The 17,576-nt window shown below is 32.9% G+C and overlaps 1 protein-coding gene across 1 annotated transcript in view; it reads right to left on the minus strand.

Annotated features, from left to right (window-relative positions):
- Positions 1 to 17,576, minus strand: part of LOC129231425 (caveolin-3-like) — a 49,662-nt gene that overhangs the window by 22,437 nt on the left and 9,649 nt on the right. Inside the window, exon 2 of the mRNA XM_054865738.1 lies at positions 3,013 to 3,411. Coding sequence (XP_054721713.1) covers positions 3,013 to 3,384 — 372 coding nt within the window. The 5' untranslated portion in view covers positions 3,385 to 3,411. The remainder of the gene's footprint in view (positions 1 to 3,012; positions 3,412 to 17,576) is intronic.

The raw sequence follows: 17,576 nt of genomic DNA on the forward strand, positions 1-17,576 counted from the left end.
ACGCCTAATTATAGCCGTAAACAACTCCATGAACATACGTGATTCGTAACTAAATAGCTTTAATCACATTGATGAGATTTTTCTTTCAATATACTAAACAGCATTTGTCTTCTCAATAGTAAATTCAATGTTTTCCATGCAATAATTTTTTTAAGCGAGTAAATGATTAAACAACTTTTTTATACCTCTCCCGCAGTCGTTTTCGCAACATTCCTTGAGTCTCATTCCTTTTCCCCAGTTGAAAAACTAACTACATAAAGTTTTATAGTATTAGTTGGAATTTAGCTGTCAAAACTTCGTCATTCTCCAATTAAATGTTACCAAACTGCCATTTATTCATTATGAAATTCGTGTAATGACAGATGAGAAGCAAAAATTTACTTGTTTCAAATAAAACCTTTTAAGTGAAACAATATTTCATGCTGAAAAAACGGGATAAAACGCTGTTATAGAGACCTAATCATGAGGCTATAGAGTATAACGATTCATACATGTGATTTTAGCAGTTAAGTTTTTGACAGGGTTGCCAGATTTAAGAACAGTAAATACGGGACAGGCTTCTAGGAGTGAAGGGTTGATATTTTTGAGGTTGAGGGCAATTACTGGATATGGTGTATTTTAAGGGGTGCTTTCCGACGTAGAACGTCTCTTCATGATGTATCTGAAAAATTCAATCGTATTCGTAATAAAGCTTTAAATCTTACAAAATGTCGACGATCAAAGTATAAAAATCGTTTCCATTGCGAATGACGATATATTTCCAACATTAGTCAATGAGCAAAGAGGAAGCAATCACTCAGCTCCTCATGGTCTGCCACCAAAACAAAAACCAAATTAAAACAAAATAATTTTTGTGCTTGCTACCACATAATTTTCTTATTGCTCTTTATTTCATATTTTTGTTTTACTTTACCTTTTCCCTTTAAATAATGTCTCGTTTTGTTAAATATTGTTATTATCTAGAATACGGTACTTTAGCCGTCCAGTTCGCCGGGACGCGGGACAATTTTTCAAAATACGGGACTGTTCCTTGAAATCCGGGACGTCTGGCAACCCTGGTCTTTGAGCTAAATTAAGGTGAAAATTCACTTTCAGCTACGCAAGTATTACGAACTAGTAATTTGAACTAGTAACTGCATGGTAAACCTGAGCTTCAAGAAGCCCCAAACAAAGTCCTAGCTAGCTAAGTGATCAAGTAATTGGACCCATATGACCGATTCATTGCAGAATGTGTTCAGTCACTAAAAGTCTAGATCGCCATTTGTAGAATGCTAATGTGGAAAATCGTGTTGGAAAATGATTCCCCCACCTTCTCCATAATTGCAACCACAGCAAGTAATCTTGACGAATGTTTCAGACTCTTCTAACATGCATTGCTTGCTTCAATAATTTTCAGATACTCATGTTTTTAACTGGATTGTGTTTTTCCTATTCCATCTTCATTATCTCCCCCAGTATCTACTTCTTCGGTTCAAATGGTAACTGTTCAAAGTATCATTGTTCCACTGTGTACTAATGCTTCTAGAGCACTTCATCATCAAAAAATTTGAAATTTTAAAATAAAATGCTAATAATATATTAAAAAAAATACACCGCACTTCAAAAACTTCCAAAAATAAAACAATTTTTCAAAAACTTGAAGAATTTGAGAAACATTTTCAGCTGACTTCAATTGTTAACTGCATTTTGAAAAGCTTAACCATCTTGATTGATTGAGTATATCATGTTTTATTAATTAATTAATTCATTTATTGAAGTAATGTTTTTATGAGTTTTAATTGGCAGCATCTTTTTGACTATATTTATTTTCATTCAGATATCAATCGTATTTGGTTAAATCGAATCATAAAATAATTTCCACAACAGTTTATATAAGTTAGGTTAAATCTTTTATGGAAGTTAAATATATTCATAAAAATTGACCTCGAAAGATTGTGAACTTTTAAACTGAAAATACTTATTTGCTTGCTTCATTCGTGCGTTCTACTGTTACAGTATTTTTATATGACATATACGTGTGACACTATTAACTCATTCTCTCTCTCTCAACCCGATATTCCAAATGCATTCCCGAAATAGTCGACATTTTTTTAATGTCAAATTTCTTTTAAGCAGCCTCGTTGTGCTTGAAGTGAATTTCCTCTTCTTCCGATTATAAATTCTAAAACTTATGGGAAAATATGTGCTCGGGCAGAAAGAAATGACCACGCATGATTCTACAAATTAATGCACGCTAGAGGAACTTAGAGGAACAATAAAAACTTAAAAAAAATTAAAAAATGAATTTGTCACAAGCGAAAAACTCTTAAAATGTCTCAATTTTTCAGCAAATTGTTATAATTGTTTACTTAGAATCAAAATCAATGAACCATAAGTTCGATATGGATTTATTCATTTGCAGTTATATCGTTACAAAAACAATCAATAAAAACGTGATGAGAATAAGGTTAGCATCCCCTACGCACTTTTGTAGTCAACCTCGAAAATAACCGAAAGAAATGTCTCACTTTCAGAAAGGAAAATATTGTAATTAATTATTTCAGCTATTTATGGAACATTGTATTCTAAAAACATGCTATTTTATTCGAATTGCAGAAAGCCAAAGCCAGAATAAATTTTTATTTTAATTACTTATCACAGCAAGGTTTTTTTTTTACCTTGAACTGACACCATTCTATTGTAGCAGTTCTAAAATAGAAAATAAAATAAATTGAAGCTTCAAAAGATGCATGAAGTTATTTTTTTTTTTTTTTTTTTTTTGCAGGGACACGATTTGAACGCGTTTTTTAACTCCTGATCTATACGTGAAAATTTATTCAAAAATAATTGAAACTTGAACATTTCGAAATTTGCCATTTGCAAAAAAATTTTCGCATCCCACTATAATCGAGACATACAGGTTTTTCAGCGAAAAAAACTTACTTCAACTTCTCTACGCTATAATAATTGATGCAACGACCTGACATAATTTGACCTCATGACATTGAACAGATAAAAACAATGAAAACTTACATTGACGTGGTCATTCACATTTCTATCATCTCTGTCTAGAAGATTAAGCCCCGTGGTGAGTTTCTCTGCCAAGGAGGTGGTACGTTTGTGGGTTTTCTCCTTTTTCTCCTTCTTCTTCTTTTCTTTTTTCTCTTTTTTGGACTCTTTCTCATCTTTGGCATCGGATTTCCCGTCAGCTTGAGCTTCTTCCTCTTTATCTTTGTTAGCATCACCTTTTTCGTTTTCGTCCGAGCTGCGTGTATCCATTTCTATGGTCACTTTACTTTCGCCGCCTTTCAGAGTCACTTCTTCATCGTCGAGCAAAGGCACGCTGGATTCGTTGAGGTTCGCTTTGGAGCTGGAGCGAGAACTCTTGTCTTTAGAGCTATCCATTGCTTTCAGTGGAATTCAAAGAGGTATCTGAAAAAGATTAAAAAACTGAAGTGAATTTGTGTAATTTGACCTGTTAACCTTCGAAGAAAACATTTATCATTATCATCATCACAATAATTATTATTTTTTATTATTTTGAGGAACATTTGTCAGAGAGGAGGAATACTTTTCTTAGCACATTTTGCATACTTGTTCACTGAATTTTTAATGTACAGTCGGACCTCCATATATCGAAGTAGCAAATTGCGGAAAAAAAATTCGATGTATAGAAATTTCGATATATGGAAACGATCTTATTTTATCATAAAAATCTCCTAAAAGATTAAAATTATTGCTAATTTTCGTGTATGAAACCCTATTTCTAATTTATACGAGCATCAGATTAAATAAAAATTAATAATTAAAAAATTAACAGAAATTACATTTTTGCTCCTTCATACATCTTCATTCTTCGGCAATTCAACTTGATCCGCAACATTAGGGGATTTTCGTTTTGACAATGTAATCGAGTGAAAAGTAAAAAAATCAATCTACTTAACTTGAATGATTTTTACTGAAGCTAAAAAGACTAGGAATGATAATCAACAGACAAAAGGGATAGCTTGAAACAACAGTGCAACTAAGACTTGAAATAAACTTGAGGAAATTGAAGAACGCCAGAACGGAACAACGATCTATCTACACACCCCTCAACCCCAGATTCCTTATGAGTTTCGTAGCAACCTTTAGTGAACATAATTTTCTCCCGTAACCTTCATTTTTCATGAGACAAAGTCTAAAATGGAAAAAAAAAAATCTACGAATGTCTCGAATTTTTTTTCGATATATAGAGATTTTTCGATATATAGAAACAATTTTTCTACGTAATGAGCATAGAAGTTTGCTGGGATTTCGATATATAGAAAATTTTGATATGTGAAAGTTCGATATATGGAGGTTTGACTGTAGTTATAATTGGTTTAGTTCAAAATAGATAAGCTATAATGGAGAAAACAATTTTGTTTACATTTTGAAATTATGTTTGTTCAGTTATGTTTCTCCAGGCATAACTCTCAATTGTGTTCAAGCTTCTTTCGAAGAAAACTATTGTTCTTAACGAGCTACAGATATCTGTAACATTTAACAGGGAAAAGAGACATAACTCGAGTGAAAGGAAAGCACAAACGAAGCCGTAGTAAAACTTGCGAATACCCTAAGGAAAATAATCCTTCTATCAATTATGACTCTTTTGCTCTCAAAGATAAACGCATGAAGCCATTATTTTTTGGAAAGTTTCAAAGCCATACAAGAAAAACAAAATGCAACACTAGAAAAGCACACAATTTTATTCTTTTTCTTCCCTCCCATTTTCAATTTCCTTAATCCTTCCATTTCTATATCTTCCCTTTTTTCCCCCTTTCATTTATTCGATTTTTTAAAACATTTTCCCTTTGTTACCGAAAAGGGTGAAAACATTAATAGTTTTTTGTGGTAAGTTACTCCCTAAAGCCAGGGCTAAGGCAGAAATACTTAGAATACACCGCCAGCTCTGTTATTCCATCCGAGGACTGCAGTTTCGTGCTTTTTAGCACTCATCAGTCCGGAATAGGAATCACATGAGCTGGAGGCGAAAAATCTCTTAAGGGAGCCAAGAGAGCCAAACAAACTGGTAGCTAATGCAGAATTAGCAAACCAGATGAGCGACCGCAGCAATGGTGCGGTTCAACTCAAAGATTGATGGCAAAGCTAAGGTATTTTGTAGTAAGTTGAGCTGGCGGTGTATTTTAAACATTAATAGTTGGTTGAAAGAAATTTTATTAATGAAGCCCTTCAAAAAAGTCTTCTGAAAGGAAATGATCTTCGGAAATGAAAGACACTTTTATCTACTTTGTTCCAGAATGCTTAGTAATTAGTCACTTAATGGAAAAATTGAAATGGGCGATGCTAAAAAAATGTGCAATCAATTGATAGTCACATGGTCATTAAGTATAATATTTGACGATGTAACATAGGTCGCATTTTTAAAACTTTCTACTACAAATTTGGGAGTTTTTGTGTTGAACGATTAGCGAAAAAAAAAAAAACTATTTTATTTCAAAAGCGAAACTTTTTATAAAATGTATTTAATGGAATATATTACAGCAGGCCCGTCATTTCGAGTATTTTCGAGGGGAGTATAATATTTGACGATGTAACATAGTTCGCATTTTTTAAACTTTCTACTACAAATTTGGGAGTTTTTGTGTTGAACGATTAGCGAAAAAAAAACTATTTTATTTCAAAAGCGAAACTTTTTATAAAATGTATTTAATGGAATATATTACAGCAGGCCCGTCATTTTTCGAGTATTTTCGAGGGGAGGGAAGAAGAGGTAAAGGGTATAAGCACTGTAAATTATACCAAACAAAAAAAAAAAAACTCAAAATAACAGTGATAGGTCTTTTCTCCCGGGTATTATTTGCTTTGGCATAGGACTTCTTCGGGCGGATCATCGTCTTTTCCCTTTGCTACAAACATATTACCATTTAATTGAGTCAGGCCCAAGCGAATTTTTTATTTTTATTTATGTTTTCCTTGAAGGAACACGAAGGGCTCGAAAACTTTTTCTAAAAGGCTCACGTAAAAATTGCATATCACTTTCCATTGAGTCGAGAGCGCATAAATAATTCCAGCTTCGTGAAAATTTATGTTTTTATTCAAAGCAGGTGATTACAAAACAAAACGTAGATATTTCTTTACAGATCTTCCCTTTCTAGATTGATGGCGTAATAGCAGCGCACCATTTTGAACAATTTTACGCAAGACTTGCTTTGTTTGAAAGGTATTCGAGCGAAAAACATTTATCACAATTTTTAAAAATTTAGTGGAGAAATGTACATAAAAGAAAAGTAAAGTATGTAAATAACAATTTTATGATAAGAAAATATTTTGCTCAGACCTGCATATTGTACTGACTACCTCAATAAATGAGCGAGAAAACAAGGCTGCTTTTCACAAAAAATAACTGAACAGCATAAATAATAAAAATGTTCTAGAACGGTATTGCCAACACGATAAAAATATGTCATAATATGACAACGACAACATGGTCGGATTCTATATTATTTTGAGACTGTGAAAATGAAATATGTATGTGTGTCTGTATAATAAAAAAAACTCGAGAAAGATGTACGAATGCGAAAAAAGGCAGTGCACCTCGGGCTTAAGGGCATCTTGAATTCCTGCGCATGCGTAGATTAGCTAAGCTGAGTGGCTTCAAAAATCAATAAAAATGTGCTTGCAACAGCAGAAGACATGCATTTTCCCCTATGTTACTGAAAGTTTCGGTGTTGAATTTTATGACATTTTATTAGTTTTGGAAACTCAACATATACTGAAGCGAATACAATACTACACATTAAAAACATTATTTTAATTTCACTGAGTGACTTTCACTTTCAATTCTTTATTTTACTCAACTATGAGCAATGTCGGATAGCACCTTAATAAACACTGAATGCTTTTTTTTTTTTTAATTTTTAAGTCATAACCAGGAACCTGATAGCAGAAGCAGTGCGACGCGTTTCGCGGCTAACTCGTGAGAAAACCTGCAGACTATTTTTTAGTTGGGAATCATAAGTTGGCAAAAAAAAAAAGAAAAAACTTTAAAGAAAAAAATCTTGCATCTCAGCTAATGAAGATTTGTGCAATATTTTCTATGATATAGACCACAGGTTGCATGTAACATCTTATTTTTAAGCATTTGTCGGTGGCGATTTAGGTTTTACAATGAATCTTACGTTTTTCATTTTTACTACGCGTTGCAGACTACTGAAAAAACTTCTACTGCCGGGATTAAGAAAATGTTTTTTTACTCTTTCAATGGGCACTAGTTCTCAACCAAGTTGAATGATATTGCTCCATTACATCAATAATCTTAGGCATTTGTATCAATAAAATGATAAGTTAAAACGGAATGCAAGAAGCGGCAGTCTTCAATTAAATCAGCGCTATTTCCTGCAATAGATATGTTTTCTACGAAATGAAAGAAAAGAAAAAAAAAAAAAAAGAATGTATATTTTTCTTTCGTGCAAACGCGGCGCGCTATCCATTGTTCTATCCAGGAAAGAACCGTAACAAATAGGATAGAGGGAAAAGACCGTTAAACGGTACAAAGTCATTGCTTTATTAGTTTCTTGTTTAGTTGCCTCGCTGGAAATAAAAATGCAGTAAAAAAAACTAATAGTTGTGTTCTGACTGAAATGGCAATTGTTTATAACCACTTGCTGCGAAAAAATAAAAAGAAGCGCTATAAAATAAAAATCATCACGAAAGAGCTAAATCGAAAATATAGTTTGCCATTGTTTCTTAAATTATTCGAATTCTTGCATTTTTCTAAATTAGAGGGTGCTCAATAACGGCACGCCTAATCACATCTTACTGAACTACATAATACAGGGTGTTCCAAAATTATCTTTACAACTTCAAAAATTCATAACTTTGAAAACAAACAAGATATTTATATTGTCTTTTGCATGTATTACCGCAACTAATAAAGTTTTTTTATAGTACACTTCAACATGCGCACCGTTGGTAGGCGTAAGCACTTCCAATCTGTAATCAATTTCAAGCCAGGTACAGTAAAGATAATTTTGGAACACCCTGTATAGTACCATCAAATGTATTGCATAAATCAGTACTCTGTTCAGAGGCGTGCACAGGGGAAGGAGAAGGGACACCTGTTGGCCCGAGCCTGAAGGGGGCCCAGTATTTTTAAAACTAGGCGCGAAATATAGAAGTAAACAGTATGGAGGGGGCCCTGGAAAAGACATCTGTGACGGGCCCCAAAATGTCTGTACACGCCCCTGACTCTGTTCACTAATAAAAAAGTAATCATATTCTTATTTTTTTAAAAAGGCGTGACGTCGCACTTTTTGTTATTCGTTCCCCCTTGTCAAAATTTCACGTCCCCTTCCTCTCAAAACGTGACATTATTAGCGAACAGCTCCTTCAAGGCGCCCATGGATTATGTGTTAAAAATTCCTTTTCCGAATGGTTCAGGAGAATATTTAAAAATTTAATTTCGGGAGGGGCCTTATGTCAAATATTACAAAAGCTTTTCAAATTAAGGTCTGAAAATATTAACCTTTTTCATAATGAGTAGTTTTCAATTTCATTTCGGAAGGACTTTCTTTAGACTTGTCAACCCGACTTGAAGATCAATCAGCCATCGCTGTGTTACTACGCATGGCGAACAAAGCATCAAAATTTAAATCACATTGAGTTTTATTTCTTTTTTGCGAACTAAAGAGTAGCAGAAAAAAATGCGCATAGCTGTTATGTTGTTGTGAATAACATAAAATTTTTATCAGTACAACGTAACAAAAATTTGGATTACGAGAGAATTACATAAATATTAATTTGTAAGAAAAAAAAAGCAGTAAATTCAGACAAGTCGCTAATCACAAGATTGCCGATACGTACTTCAAAATAACGCCATTTGTAAAAAAAAAAAAAAGCAATAAATTCAGACTAGCCGCTAATCACAAGATTGCCGATACGTACTTCAAAATAACGCCACCTGTTTATACTTGACGGCCAGGGACGCCTCGAGCTCAAATTTTTGAGAGAGGGAAATTGTCAGTTTGCCGATGGAAGTCCAAATTTTGCAGAATGATAATAATTTTGCCTAATTGTTAGAAAAAATTTATTAAATAAGGAAATTTTGGGAGGGTACAGTGACCTCACATCGGGGCGTCTCTGTTGACGGCAATCAGTTTAAGTCAAAATTTAACGGAATTCCTGATCTCAGTAGGTTTGGCATAATGACCTGAATGAGCGATTAGTTCTAGAATTCAACAAATTATTTTCAAACAGAATGATATTCAAACAAAATGAATTGTGACTTATAGAGTATATAATTAATGAGAAATATTTGACAAAGGAGAAAACACTTCCTTGTTGTGATTCACTGCAATTTCAATTAATCAACATTATGGGTTAAAAATAAAGTTAGAGCTATTTGATGATCTAACCTTACAGGAAATCAAAACCCCTTGTTTTGAAAGACTGCTATATAATGCTGAAATAAGTGACAGAGAAGGAAATAAAACTTAACAGAGAGGAATCTCTGCAGCAATACGTAGAATAAATATGTGGGTTAAGCACATCGATTAAAAAGTTTTAACTGTCTTTGCTATCATTGACACATTTCTTCTTGTTTTTTTTCTTTTCTTTTTTTTTTTCAACGTAATCAGCATTAGAATAAAAACACTAACTGAATTTCATTCAAACAATCTTCAGAGTTATGTTGAGTCTATCATTTTGGAGATAAAGAGCACTAATTAGTAAATTTTCTAAATATTTTCAAAAAAAAAAAAAAAAAAATAGGTCATTTCATGGTTAAATTTTGCACAGTTATGTTAGGAGCACTACAATTTAATTACATTTGAAGCAGTTAGAAGCAAAGGGATGTAAGTGCCAAATCTAAAATTTTCGAGACATCTAGTACAAATGTAAGAGAATACCTTCTCTGTTATAAGCTTAGCTATTACATTAAGTGTTCTAGCCCAGTAGATTTTACAGGTGAAACACACGAACGAGAATCACGCTTTTCTACTCATTGAGCTTCACTTTATTAGTTATGACACGAGATTATTAATGTAATTAAAAAAATTATTTCGATTTATTTTATTACTTTTTTTTTTCAACTTCTGAAGTCTTTCAGGCAAAAAAAAGTTGAAAAGAGAAAATGATTAACAAAATTGGTACCACCAAGTACTTGACATTGAAAAGACATTAACGATAGGACGACAGTTCGCCAAACGCAACCACTCTTTTCTGACTCAGAGAGAAAGTATGAATCATCTGAATGAATCCGATAAACGCATGGCTTTATTTGCAGAATAGACAACACCCGCTTCTCACACTAACGATTTCATTCACTTTTTTTCCCACGCGACTTACGGGTGGCTTACTTCAAGAAAATAAACATGGCTTCTGCGCAGTTCAAAAAGCACTTTGCTACGCGTTCCATCCACTTGATTCTTTTTTTTTTTTGACTAAACACTTCATCAATTCAGAAAACAAATTTTTGTTTCTCGAAAAAAAATCAGTACATTTGAATTCTGCGTTTATTTTTATCAAAATGACAAAAAAGTGAGAAATAACAACGTAAAAAAGCACAAATTGCAGATTACTGCAGACACGTGTTTGGCGTTAGTTGGTTATTTCTTACTTTACTTTACCTTTCAGGTCCATTTATCTTAAAATCACATTAGTTCGTAACGAGCTACTGAAAACTTATGTATTTTACCAACAATATTTATCTACTCTCTCTCTCTTTTAAAAAGGGTGCCCATCTAGGTGCGGGGGGGGGGGGGGGGGGGGGGGGTATTTTTTTTTTGGGGGGGGGCTTCGCGGTATTTAGGGGGTGAACCATTGCTCTTAGGGTGTGGGCACTCCTGCAGCTTGATCAGGGCAAAATATAGCTTGACACTCAGGTAAAATCTAAGTTGTAATATCCGACCCTGATCCGAATTTTAAGTATGATTTTTGTGGAAACTCCATCATAAAAATAAATTTTTGGATTTTTTTCTAAATTTTGCGAAAATGAAGCAATCCCGTGTTCCGGTGGTCAGAAATGTATAAAATTTGGTATTTAAACTAAATTTACATCTCTGAAATTCATGAAAGATGTCAACAATTGAACATTTTAATCAGAAATTTGTAAGTACTGTTCATCAGTCAAGTCCGGCCCCGATCAAACAAAGGCAATGTCCAGGTTCTGGAAAAAATTAGTGCCCCCTCTAACAAGAAAATCTGCCCATTTTTAAATTTGTAGTTTCCAAAAAAGAGAAGAAAGAAAAAAATCTACCCTATTTTGGTGCGTAGGTCCGTCCGGCAGGATCGTCCGTTAATCGGGTCCCGAAAAATAAATTGGTCCAGGTCCATTGCTACCTTTCTCGTTTTTGTAGCACACAACAACTTTTATTGTCCCCCCAGGACTACACAAATAACAGAAAATCTTGTTTCTACAAGGTGCATAAACATAGCTCTCTTAATTCTGTCTGCTACAAGAACAATGTTTCCGGTACATAAACTACCTCATAGGTATTCAAAATTTATTCAAATAAAAAATCATTTTACTTTACATAATTAAAATCATTTAATTACTCGAATGAAACATAGCGAAACTGCAATAACGCAAACCAAATTAATATTGATCATGTTTATAAATCAAGTTATGTAAATTAAGGATATAAATTTAGCATTCCTTGAGGCTAAATCATTCTGTTAACAAATGAATTTGTTAAGTAAAATAAGCGTGTATATGTTTGCATTTCTTTGAGACTTAAAAAATGAGTCGTTCAATCGTGTAACTTGTGAAAAAGACAGCTTACTTTTTGAGTAGTAAAAAACGTTGAGCTGCATAGTTTAATTGGTTGGCGTTCAGTTTGTAATGTAAATTATGCATTTTTTCAAGTGGGACTGGAGAAATAATTAAGAGAATGACGAGGGATAAGTAGTCTTTAACAAGTCGTACAAAAATAAATCTTTACCGCTCGTTAGAAAGCAAGGTAAAAAAAGACAAGTCAAAGGAAAAAGCAAAGAAATTACTTTTGCAAAATATTTTGCACAGGTTTCAGAAAAAAGAAGAAAGAAATTTTAACTCAGACTAAGAGGCAAACTAAAAGAAATAGGCAGCTAATTAGGCAAATTACATGAGTTAATTATGCGTGTATCACTATCACCAGAGATATGACTTAAGCTTGAATGAAGAACGTGTGACGACATTTTTTTTTTAAATCATTTCGCACTATGTAATGAACATTAATTTAGTCCATCTGGAAAATTTGTTTTACATTTTCTAACTGGCAGAATATAAATTGAAGTATTATAGTTGGCGAATTCATTCAACATATAAAAGGTGGTTCATAAATGACGCAGTGGAGAAGCAAAGGGGTGTAAGTGGACAATTTCAAGTTTCGAGTAAATGGCGTATAACGTTCAGATCCTAGGTAGAATTGCATTAAAAAATTTCTAAATCATGCTGTTACTATGTGTTTTAATATACACGCAATTTTGTGAGTACAACACTAATAATTATATGGGTACTTATTTTATATGAAATAAGGTTACGGTTTACAACAAAAAACAAACGTTTATTTAAAATAGTATTCAAATATTAATATAACAGAGCCACTAATAACTAGTAATTTAAAATTTGAAAATGAAATTGATATTATTTTTGCTTTAAATTTTATCTTTATATTTAAGAACGAAAAATACTCAGGTTGAGTTTAAACTTTTAAATGTAACTTAATTTTAACTTGAATCCACATCGGTGGTTTTAGTTATGAAATAGAATCAATGAAAAAACAGAAGAAAATCAGCTGTAGAAACTAGCATTTTGGTCTTTAAATAATTACATAAATGAAAGAATATATATTTAAATGCAAAATTGTTTAATACACCCTTTTAAATGTTTTTTAATTTCAACCAAAATGTGTCATTTCCGTCGTCCTCTTCATCCCACTTGTCATAAACTCACAAGTTCATGAACTCCTTTCCTCGTCTCAAAACGTGACATCGCTTGTTTTTAGACGATCCCTAAGCCGTAGGATACTATTTCACAGGAATTTATCCGTTCTATGAATTTATCTCACCAACGTAACAAGCTGTGTTCAGTGGGCATACGTAACATGGTACACAATAGACAAATATATTTATGTTAGAAAATTCAGCAATTATGGTAGTGTTTTACTTCCGGAGACAAAAATTGCGGTTCAGCTACAAAAAAGTGTGCCTTAACCTGAACAAAACCACAGTTTAAGTGTACACCGAAATGCTACACCAGAGTGAAAATCTCGTGCCAGAGGCAATTATGTCCAACCATACACATGAACCAACTTCAGTAACATTTACAAAGGCATCGCGTTTCCGGACCAAAGCAAAGCTGGAAAAACACACCAACCATCATTGCATGCATCAGGTCATTTCATTCCAACCGTTTGTGGTTCCACACGACTGCACATCGGAGCAGTCCCTTCCCTAAAAACGTAATATTAAAGAGCATAAAAACATACACGCTGTTCATTCAAGTACATAACGAACCTTCACTACAGCGACCCTGCTCAATTCGACGTGATTTACGGGTAAAGAAAGTACCTTTGGAAATATCCTCTGCTCGAAGACCCTGGTCAATGGGACTCATGTTCGCTGACCCGTGTTCGAGGTTCAGGGTCACGGACCTATGTCGACAGTTCATGCCAGTGCTTGAAAATTCTCAAAAAGGCGTAGATCAAAATCTAGACAAACTGGGTTTGGCTTCTTTAAGAATCTGGACACACATTTCCTTTCCCTTTATACCGATATAAAAGGACAAGGGTACTTTTTTGTTGTTTATTGCTGCTCCATGCTCCATGCTATCTTAGGTACTTTCGGTTAGGTATAAAAGTCTTTTTCCATCAAAGCCAATACTTAATTTTTATGGATGCAAAAATTTCGATTCTCGTCACGCTCGTCGCATATGCATTATTTTTAAACCGGCTAAGAAATATGCATATATAAAAAATAAATGTTTATTTTTAATTTCTGAGAGAAAAATGATTTTGTTCGTTAATGCAATTTGGCAAATGAAAATACTGTGTTCACTGTATAATCAGTGGCTGCATTATTTTATGTGTGACGACTGACGAATGAATTTGACGAAATAATTATTCTCTTGGTAAATTCGTTTTTACAAATAAATACATAAGTAAATAAACGAACGAAAAAATACAATCAAATATATAATACTGATTGACTTATTCTCATCAAATATAGCCATCTAATCCCTCACTTCTCCTCACATCTCACTAACCAATTAGGGCTCGGAATCAGGACATAATTGTTAGGCGACATTGACGCCTAGCTTTTATTTGCCAAAATGTCTTACTTAGGCGTAGGGGAGGGTGGCCCAAAGCGGGTAGGCCTTCGTATGCCCCCCCCCCAAGGTGTGTAAGCGGCGATGAATACGTATGTCGTGTTTACCCGAACACCCCCGAGTTACTATCAGTCCCAGCGAAGCAGCAGTGAAGCGGCATGACGCAACCAGGCTCAAAATAAAAAAAAATTAAAAAATGATACATTTTTTAAAAAAATGAAGTTTTGTAATTTGTGATTAGTCGAAGACCAGCTTATTTTTTCGATTGTCAATAATATTATGTTATTCTGATACTATCCACCTATAAACTACGGTGGTCATTCCGTTTTTTTTAATTATTAATTTAAGGATATAATTATTGAAATAAAAAACGTTCTTTTAGGCAACGCGGGTATAGGATTTAATCATGTATTTATTTATCATTTCTTGAAGCATGTGCTGACTTAGATTTTCTACTTCAATTGGATAAGTATAACTTTAAAAAATATTTTTTATGATGGAAATTAATTAGTCTATTACTTTAATCAGTTATTTCTTTATGTTTTATAAACGAATGACTGACTTTAAATTGGATAAGTATAACTTTTATATATATTTTATAACGGCAGGTAGCTAGTCAACTAATTTAATCATTTATAACTTCATATTTGATTGGCAAATGTACCAAATCACAATTAAATAAGCTTACCCGCTTTGGACCCCCTGGTAGGGCAAAGCGGGTTTTTCAAGTGTCTGTAATATTTGATAATAAATTAATATTGGGTTTGAAATAATGCACGAATCACTTTTTATTTTGAAATTCGAAACCCTGCTATGAAATAAAACCAAAATTGTTTCGATAAAAGCCAAAAACTACAATTTTCGAACGTTCTTCGAAAACCTACCCGCTTTGAGCCACCCTCCCTTAATTGTAAACTAATTGAAATGTCTTAAGATGAGTATTCAACTAGATATTTTTTGTAATCAAATTATCACGATTATAATGCTTAAGTTTCGTGAAAAAAAAAAAATGCTTGGGCAATAGATTGGGATCGCCAAATTAATTTTTGCGTGTCAGAAATGACGACTTAAGAGTTGAGTTGTGGTCATTTATTTATTTATTTATTTATTTATTTACAAAATACGACAAATAATCGCTTGCTTCGAAACTTGATCCCAGTGCAAGAGGGCCACAATTAGTGAAGTGGAGAGAAAAATGCTTTGTAGTAGAAAATTTTCCACTATATATATTATTTTTTTCCAGAATATTTTCACTCTACATTTTAATGTAGTAAGTGTTAAATGATTACATCTGCAGTATTTTTACTTGAGCTTACACTACGCGAGAGCTTAATTTTACGAATAAAAGCCTTCAGTTTCTGGAAAAAATTTCCTTTTAAAATTTTCAAGAAAACCTATAAGCCATAGGGTAAATCAAAATGGTCATAAATAGTGTTACATACGTTTCGTTGGGTTTTTTTGTTCCTGTTTTCAGGGCTTAATTCGCGGAAGCTTATGAAAGCTTAGCTGCTGTACTTTTTTTCTTTTTTACAAATTTGAACAAAGTTCCACACTATTTACGTAATTTCTGAACATAGGACTGCTGAACTTTTTTTTTGTTTTCAATTTGTTAAAAATTAGCCTTGCGTGTACTAATGGAACTGGAAGTAAAATATTGGATCTCCACAATAGCTGTTTCTAAAATAGCATACATGTATTTATAAATAACATCCTCACAGGATTACATAACTCAAAATGTAATTCAACAAAATAATCAATTATTAATGAACTACAATTAAGTTAAACATGATTGAAATTTTCTAGTGCAAAATTAATCGGTATCGGAGAATTTTATAATAGGAGTAAGGTAGTATAATTATACTTCTTTTAATTGGTTCGTCAAAAACACTTTCTGAAACGGACGTTTTCCGAATTCCCACGCCTAATACGCTTGACGAAATGTTACGCCTGTTGTTACGCCATTAAAAGAGAAAGGGGAAAAAAACTTTCTACATCGATGGTGCATGACATCTTTTCCTACTCACGCCTTACTTCATTCATTCACTTGAAACATCCATAAATATGATATTTGTCAATAGGGTATTAAGTTAACTTTTTACGACCTGTAAAATACTGGCCCATCTACCAAATTTTAATAGAGCCATCAGCCATCTTCTGTTATTTGAAAGAAGATGTTGCTTTTTGAGTATGGAGGATAGCTCAGTTATCCACAATCATTCTTCTGCTGTCATTGGGTCACCTTTGAATTTTTGCCGCGTATTTATGCGTTCAGAATTTAGGCTTTATTTTTGAGATTTTATTACTTTATTTCAAACTAAAAGTGTGAACCTTTTTATTGTTAACTCATCATTAAGGTATGATTTGCTTCTTTTTTTTTGGGGGGGGGGGAGATTAATTTATTAAAGGATTGTCGTTGTTTGAAGATTTTTTATTTTCTATTGTAAAGAGTAGGTATTTAAGAAAAAAAATCATTCGTTAAGACATTAGAATGATTATGAACAATTTAGTTTATTCTCAAAAACGCTCAACGTACATTTCAATACTATTGTATTAAATATATCTTCCAAACTATGTGTTTTTTTTTTTTTGAAAATAATAATTATCAGAGTAATTACAAATTTGTTGCCGAAAATTCTTCCTTTTTTGAACGAACAAGTTCAAGTTCGCTGAGTAAATATCAACTGTTTATGAAAAAAAAAAAGTTTAAATACCCTTTATATACTTAACGTAAGAGTATTACTCTGTTTCAATTTTCTTATGAACTTGAGGGTTTCCGAAATTATTATAATTATTTTTAAATTCCTCTAAGTTTGATAATGAAAGGGGAGTGCATTTCATAAAAGAGCTAAAGGAATAAGTATTTAAAAGTCGCATCCACAATAGAGTAGCCGATTAAAAATTTAAAAAAAAAAAGAAAGAAAGAAAAAACCTCGAGTATTTAATTACAATAGCATAAGTCAATTTTGCTTTAATATTCTGAAATTTTACGAAATACGTTTTAAGACACATGACTTGAAAAAAAAATTTTTTTTTATTGCTATTCTAAAACTTTAAAACGACGCGACGGTTCAAATTTTCTCTACTAACTTTATCACTCTCAAGGTTTGAAAAATTGATTTTTAAGGATCTTCTGAACGCTAATGGAAAAGAAAGTCCATGACAGGCACTATCTCGTGAACCGCAATTTTTCACGTGCATTAAATTACAATCAGCCTCCATTGGGTGAGTCACTGAATGAATGTTTTTTACTGAAGGAATGAGATTTGCTGATGGACTGTGAGACTTGATACTTGAGCTGCTGAATAAG

Source organism: Uloborus diversus, chromosome 10, assembly GCF_026930045.1.
Source record: "Uloborus diversus isolate 005 chromosome 10, Udiv.v.3.1, whole genome shotgun sequence".
Classification (NCBI taxonomy): Eukaryota; Metazoa; Arthropoda; class Arachnida; order Araneae; family Uloboridae; genus Uloborus; species Uloborus diversus.